The 7,949-nt window shown below is 42.3% G+C and overlaps 1 protein-coding gene across 1 annotated transcript; it reads left to right on the top strand.

Moving 5' to 3' along the window:
• Nucleotides 1–1,804: 1,804 nt before the first annotated feature.
• On the top strand, nucleotides 1,805–7,164 carry rce1a (Ras converting CAAX endopeptidase 1a; the record flags this gene model as incomplete). The annotated part of the gene is made up of 8 exons (XM_083992738.1): nucleotides 1,805–2,169; nucleotides 3,058–3,160; nucleotides 3,272–3,355; nucleotides 4,013–4,091; nucleotides 4,210–4,377; nucleotides 5,437–5,508; nucleotides 5,607–5,669; nucleotides 6,935–7,164. The coding sequence occupies exons 1-8, from the start codon at nucleotides 1,994–1,996 to the stop codon at nucleotides 7,162–7,164; spliced, it is 975 nt and encodes a 324-aa protein (XP_083848864.1). The 5' UTR covers nucleotides 1,805–1,993.
• Between the last annotated feature and the right edge of the window lie 785 nt (nucleotides 7,165–7,949).

The following is a 7,949-nucleotide window of genomic DNA, read 5'->3' as shown; positions in this document are numbered from 1 at the left end:
GCTAACAGGAAAGACTGAGGTTTACCACTATTTCCTGTTGAGTCAACAAAAGTCTACATATATATGCTCATAAATAGGCCTACAATATCAGTGATAAACAATTTGAACAAATTTGTTAAAGATGTGGAACCAGATCCACATGGAACTCTAACGAAAAAAACTCACAAAGCTGTTGATACATGCTGCTGTGTGTATTTTTGTATAATGCACAGTGTTGTTTGTGTATGCTGTGAACTGTTGGAATGATAAATGGGCTACTTTCCTCACAACAGATACCAAGATAACTGAAATGTTGAAATAACATCAACATGAAAGAACATGTTGGTGTATTTCTACTTTCCTCTGCTGACGGAGATCAGACAGGAGGCAGCTCCGCCCCTCCTCAGGTCAACACGGACCAGCTCTGATGCTGAAACTCAGAAGGTAATCCTCCACCACAGGCCTGGGACCAGTTTCACAGAGATACTGTGACTGAGTCCTGATAATCAAGTTTAGGTTTTGACTATCTCAGATTGAACTGGTACAATGAATTCTGGTATGATTTTTTTTTTTTTTTTTTTAGATTATTTGTTATCGTGAAATGATACATGTAAATGGCATTTATACCTTGAAAGCATATGTCCCAAATCACTGGTGTCTATATCCAACCTCAGTACCACCAGACTTCGGAGCAGTTTCTCTCCTCAGGCTGTAAGATGGCTAAATCCATCTTCCACACTTTATCATTAATAATTCTGTCATTTTATCACCTTTGTTTTGTAAACACATCTGTTGTTTCCATACACAATATTGTGTTGCATAATGGGTTCATGAACTTGTGAATATATCTGGTTTTCATTGTTTTTTCATGGGACCATGGAGCCTGTACTTCAATTGATGGTGCTTTGCACAGTATTTTGTTGTGTTGTTGTGTGAACAAACTTGGTGGATTGCCCATAACGAAGCCTGAGGTTTAGCTGCAGTGACACAGGTTCGAGACTTTTCTTATAGGTTATTTTTCCAGTACAATAGTATTTCTATCACGATTTCATCCCAGAGGGCTTATTTTACTTTATTTTATTTTTCTACCATTAATAAACCCTAGGAAGCCTATATGAATTTCTGTCTCTGGTTATAGAGATATATTTTGTTGTATAGTGAATTTTCTATCCATACAGATGAGGCATACAATGTGTTGTTTTGCTTTGTTCTGTTTTGTTTTGTTGTGTTTTCTTCTTCATTTTGTTTGGTAACTCTCTTCCGCTCTCCTCCAAAACGCCAAAGCTATCTTTGAATGTATTTAATTGCGCCTTGCATGGCAGCTTCCACCATCAGTGTGTGAATGTGTGTGTGAATGGGTGAATGCGATGTACTGTAAAGCGCTTTGGGTATCGTTCAGGTAAAAGCGCTATACAAATAAAGACCATTTAACATTTTAATTAATGAGTGTCTTGTAAACCTGTGCGGGCTGGGCACAAAAAGCTGTGCATGACACTTAAATAAAAATAATCAATCAATTGATATAGGCATATTTTTTTGTAAACTTCAAGTTCATTTCAGTAAGAGCCGAGTGAGATTGAGAGAAGTTATTTACTAAACCATAATAATTACTCCTTAGCTGTTTGGTAAGGTAAAACATTTATCATAGGCTAAAAATTGTGTTGGTATGAAAAGAACAAGACCGAAACTAAGAAAAGGTGAAATACCAGAGAAGCGCCACATGATGGCGGTAACTACATCCGGCGCTTAAAAACACCACATAAGAAGACGACGACGAAGAAGAAGTATTTCTTCTGATGACGCACAAATACAGCGACGGGGAAGCTAGCTAGGTTAGTTTACGTTTCGAAAGTGGAGCACCGACAGCTCTCCGGCTCATGTTGGCGGCTCGTCTGTGCGGTTAGACGGTCCAGCGGCCGTCCAGGTGCCCGGTCCGTGCTCGGTGTGGGTGTCGGTGTCTGAAGCGGCTGCAGCGGCTGCGGAGGCTCTGGTGGTGGTGGTGGTGGTGGTGGTGATGGCGGAGGAGCAGCAGGACATCTCAGCTAACCTCCTCCAGGGAGAGGAGGGGAAACCCGGCCAAGGCGACTTCGCAGCGCCGGACAGTCTGTGCTGGCTGTCGGTGCTGTCCTGCCTGCTGCTGGCCTGCTCCTATGTGGGCAGTCTGTACGTGTGGAGGAGCGACCTGCCCAGGTGAGGACACACACACTGAACACTGTGTGGGGTTTATGACACTTCACTAAGTGCAAATCGCTTAATTAGCTCGTAACTTATCACAGTTAGTAAGGAGACCAGATTTCTGAAATGAAAAATCAGGGGAAAAGAGTGAAATTATGAAATAAATAACATATTTTATTTTGACTATGTGTGTGTTAAAGAAAAGGTGCAGCTAATAAGAAGTTTTAAAAGTCCCAACCTTTGTAATAGTCTCTGTATGAAATGTGCCACAGACCATGTGCTATTATGTGTAACTTTCTAACCAAAGAAAATAAAACTGAAACTGATTAACCCATGCAACAGCATCAGCAAGAAACAACATGCTACTGTATTAAAATGAGAGAATAGTCTGCTCTGTTGAGGCTGCTGCACGAACTGTTGTGTATTTTGTCATATGACGTTTCCAGCATTTAGGCTAACATTAGAGCTGTAACAATCAAAACCAGAAGAAAAACAACAACGTTTGAATATGAACTTTTTAAAAAATTATTTATCCCTCATTAATGATCAAAATCAGCGACAGTGTTAATGTATAACAACATCTTCCCTCTGTGTATGTGCTTCTTAACACTGGTTTTGATCAAAACATGTATATAAAATAGGTTGTTACACATATTTTATTGAATAACTGAATTGAATTGATCATGAAAGAGGTTTATTTGGCTTAAATTGTGTAATCTGTGACATTGACGCTAGGTTAAGACACTGGAAACAAGCAAATAGACTGTGATCCAAGGAGGTTTAGTTGAGTTAGAGCTGTGAATGACAGGTTTGATCACATATTGATTATTGATTGATGAGTGTAACATGGTCGGAGCTGCACGTCCGTCTCTCACTGACTGTTGGTCTCTGTCCGACCCTCAGGGATCATCCCACGGTGATAAAGAGACGTTTCACCAGCGTGCTCGTCGTGTCGGGCCTCTCTCCTCTGTTCGTGTGGGTGTGGAGGGAGTTCACAGGAGTCAGGGTGAGTCGCTGCTGTCTGACACTTCACCTGTTTGTGCTGTTATTAGACTGAGCCTGACTGTTCTTCTCTTTACTTATTGTGTCTCTGTGTGTGTGTGTGTGTGTGTGTCAGACCGTCCCGTCGTTACTGGCTCTCATGGGGATCCGGTTCGAGGGTCTCATCCCCGCCATCGTACTTCCTCTGTTGCTCACCATGGTAAGAAACACACCGACCTCACATAATGTTGATGGATGTGGTGAAGGTGACAGTCTTCCTTTTCTTCTTTAATTAACTTCATTAAGCCAACATGGTGCAATACAAATCAATACACCAACAATACAGAGACAAGCTTTCATACAAAAACATTGTAAAGTGTACATAAATTCAAAGTTTTCATAGCTTTCATGTTGATGGATTTTTTAATAGACTTTATATATTGTTTGGCTTCATTTTCAAAAATAATAAAGAGTGGTTTTTGATTAGTGTAACGACATTCATGAATATGCCATTTGGCTAACTGTATAATAAGATTGCTGCTATAGTATTGTTTTTCTTTTGCAGATGGATTATCAGTGAAGCCAAACAATATACTATGTTACTATGTTACTATGTTCAATCAAAAAAGAAATCAGGTTGCAAATATCTTCCCATAATTTGGTTGAGAAAGGACAAAACCAAAATAAATGAAAAATATCTTCAGGATTTAGGGTTTAGATGGGTGAATTCTGTGAATTATTTTAAAAGATACTTCTTTTACTCTTCTGTTAGATAATTTAATCAGGTAGTGTAATGTGACTGTAGCGTCTGGCAGTTGGCTGTGGTTGATCTTTGTTGACTTTTTTGACAATTTGTGTTTGTGTGTTTGCCCATCAGGTCCTGTTCCTGGGCCCCCTCATGCAGCTGGCCATGGACTGTCCCTGGAGCTTCATGGACGGGTTGAGAGTTGCATTTGGTGAGAACATCCACACTCTTCCTCCTCTTCTTCTCCTCCCTCAACAACCTGCTGCTTCATGACAGCGACTGACTCTGTGTTTCCTCCTCTCTCTCTCTTCTCTCCTCTCCGGCCTCAGACCCGTGTTTCTGGGCGCTGTGCTTCAGCGACATGCGCTGGCTCAGGAACCAGGTGGTGGCACCGCTGACGGAGGAGCTGGTGTTCAGGGCCTGCATGCTGCCCATGCTGGTGCCCTGCGCCGGCCCCGCCATCGCCATCTTCACCTGCCCGCTCTTCTTCGGAGTGGGTGAGTCCCGATCCGTCACGTCACGTCACACTGGAGTCTTGTTTTGAAACGACCGAACCACAGGAAGAGATGGAGCTGAACCAACGTTAATCCTCTTTGTTAATTTACTTCACAACCCACATAATAAACAAAGACGTTTAAATCAGAATAATCAAATCATCATCAACTGATCACAGGGATGAGATGATTAGATTTTGGAGGTTGACGAGTTCAGATGTTCTTCTGTTCATGGTTTCAGTCAGGAGGACCTGGTTTTAACGGGATCAGACTCAATAGTGACGATGTGTGATACCATTGTTTTTTATTCTGAAAGAACTAATATAGTATATGCAAAATGGCTAATTCAGAACATTATTTTGAGGATGACATCGACCATTTTAAAGCAACAGTCCGTGTTTCTCTGAGACAGCAGTGAACAAATCACAGATTTTCTTTCTGATTCTTTAATTAGAAACACATTTTTTCAGTAATAACAATCCAAACTTTAATCCCCCTGCTCTCATTAGGTCTGTGAGTTCATCTGAGTGTGTGTGTGTGTGTGTGGAAGGGTTTCATTGATTTACACAACTGTAGTTCGCCGGAAGTAGATATAGTCTCTTCCAACCGGTGGTGAATATGTCCTGTAAAAAGCGAAATAACTGTCTACTGTGACGAAAATGGTTGTTTTTTGTTTTTTATTCCAATTCCACCAATTCTCAACATCACAAACATAAGAGAGGACAGAAAATAAAAAGCTAAAAAACAAACGAGCTATAACAAGACAATATAAAATAACAGGAAAGTATCCAACTGAAAGACAGCAAAAATAAAACCAAAGACTAACAAGTACAAGCAGAGACACTGCTTGGCTCAGCGCTGATGGTTGTTAACTCATAACTAGTGCAGACTGGCGATAATATCGACTCTTTATTATAAGTATCGATCCTAAAATGGACACATCTGGTATCAGAAGTATTGAAAGTCCCTACTCCAGATGTTAAACAGACAGAACAGCTGTTGTTGTTGTTGCTGCTGCCGGTGTGTTTGTTTGTTGATGTGTGTTTGTGACTCGTCCTCCAGCTCATTTCCACCACGTGATCGAGCTGCTGCGCTTCAGACAGGGGACGCTGTCGGTGATCTTCCTCGCTGCAGGTGAGGACAGCGGGTCACATGACGAGATACATGATGATGATGATGATGATGATGATGATGATGATGATGATGATGTGTTTTGTTTTGGTCCACCTCAGTGTTCCAGTTCTCCTACACGGCCGTGTTCGGGGCCTACACAGCTTTCATCTTCATCAGGACAGGTGAGCAGCAGCTTGCTTTTTTTGTTTGTTGTTAACTTGTTTCTAACAGATACTTTTTCTGCATCTTTTTTCTTAGTTAATACTCTATAACCTGTAACAACACCTTTTCAGCCTCTTTGATTTGGACAAAATAGCGTTTTGAAGGCCTTGTGTTTGCTGTCAGCAAAACATGGAAAAGGCTTTCACTTGAGATTCTGACTAGTAAGAACAGAATAGAAATAGAATAAATCGCCTTTATTGTCATTTTAGGTCAGAAAACAACAACATTTTCACTGCGACTCCTTCAAGAACTTAACAGTAACACATTTCCAGTTGGTTATAGACACACACACAATCCCCCTAAACAAACATATAAATATAAATATAAAAATAAAAGATACATTTAAAAAAAGATCAATGAATAAAAGATGTCTGGTAACGTTCTGTTATTATCTCATAGCGTGGTGAATGTGCAGGTCACAACTTGTCCACCAGAGCGTTTTGGAGTTGTTGGATTGTGTATTTGATGAGTTTGATGAGGGAAACCAAGAAATCCATGAGCCTCCATTAGTAGTGTAGCTCTGAGCTAGCCTCGTAAACCAGCCTCTCGCGGAAATGCATTTCATTTCATTTCTCGGGAGAGTCTGGCCTCATCCCCCCTCTAAGCGTTTGGGGTGGGCGGGAGCTGGGCGGGAGTAGTAGCAAAGACGGTTTAATATCTTTGGTAGTAGCGTTGACAGACAACCCCATTCAGCCAATCAGCAAGTTGGTGTAGTGACGGGGCTTTGCACCAGTCGGTCCCTGATTGGCCAACGTGCTGTGTCAATCACAGCGGGCGACGCTGATTGGCTCGGCCTTCTGAGGGTTTCAGGCCAAACGCTTAGAATGGGGATGAGGCCAGACTCTCCCTCGGAATGAAATGAAATGCACTTCCGCGAGAGGCTGGTTTACGAGGCTAGCTCTGAGCAGCTCGTGGCTCTGCTCCGCCGTTCTGAAAATAGCTTGCACCGACAATTAAAGGTAACGAACCTACTGCTACAACTATAGGGATTATGGCAATGGGCCAATTTGCCAAAATGTTAAACTATCCCTTTAAATTGTTAATTATTCATAGATTGATTAACTTTTACAGCTGTCAGTCAGATTAGATCATGTGAGTCTCTTCAGAAAACAGATGATCAATCAGATCAGATTTCTAACATCAGACACCAGAGGCTCTAATCTCTCATCATGCGTCTTGTGACCTGGTCAACAGAGGGTTAATGTCTCCCCCCTCCTCCCCCCAGGTCACCTGATGGGCCCCGTCCTCTGCCACTCCTTCTGTAACTACATGGGGTTTCCCGCCATCAGCTCGGCGCTGGAGCACCCGCACCGCCTCACCGTCCTCTCCTCCTACCTGATGGGCGTCATCCTCTTCTTCCTCTTCCTCTTCCCCTTCACCGACCCCTCCTACTACGGCGTCCCCACGCCCGTCTGCACCCTCGCCTCCTCCCCCAGCTCCCTCTGCCTCTCCTGATCCTCACCCAACACTCACACAAAGACACACAAACACACACACAAAGACACACAAACACACACACAGACACTTGTTTTGTTTTTTTTGTTTTGTTTGTTTTTTTGCCAAGTTAGACTTCAGGTCCGGTCTGGTCTGAGAGACTTCTTCAGTTTTGAGACACAAACAGTGACAGACTGGTCCGGTTTCAGACCGGTTCAGACCGGTGTCGTTGACGTCCCACCTCGCTGGACTCATTTTCTACTCTACGACTTTTTAAAGGATAATTCTGGTTGGTTTTAATGTTTCTTTTACTTCGTCAGTCGGCCACTGGGTGTTATTGTATCGTTAAGGTAAATAATCAACACTTCTGGTTTAGATAATCCAGATTAACCTGATTGATCGTCTGTGATGATCTGTGGTCAGAACAATCACAGGAAGAGTTTCAGGTTGGGTTCGGGCATTGTTTTGGGGCTTTTTTTTTTTTTTTTTTTGGTGGGGTTTTTTTGGTTCATATTTTTTTTCAAAATCTTATTTTTACGTTAGCTTTCCGAGCTAATGGTAATAATCCGGGTTTTGGGCTTTAGGGTTTGGCTCAGGTGTCCTTCAGCTTTAGGATCCTGTTGGAATAATAATCCCAGAATTATCCCGTAGAGACGAGTCCCATCCCGTTCTTCGGCCGGTCTGCGGCGGCTTGTGGAGACTTCAGGATTGTTGTTGCTGTAGCTGCTCCGGAGCCGCAGGGATGTTGGTGTTGATGTTGAAGTAGGAACACGAGGAACACACGTTCTCTACGTTATTTTTAAGAA

Source organism: Trachurus trachurus, assembly GCF_905171665.1.
Source record: "Trachurus trachurus genome assembly, chromosome: 18".
In the NCBI taxonomy this organism is placed as follows: domain Eukaryota; kingdom Metazoa; phylum Chordata; class Actinopteri; order Carangiformes; family Carangidae; genus Trachurus; species Trachurus trachurus.
The sequence above is the reverse complement of the archived record's forward strand: the minus strand, read 5'-3'. Positions and strand labels throughout refer to the sequence as shown.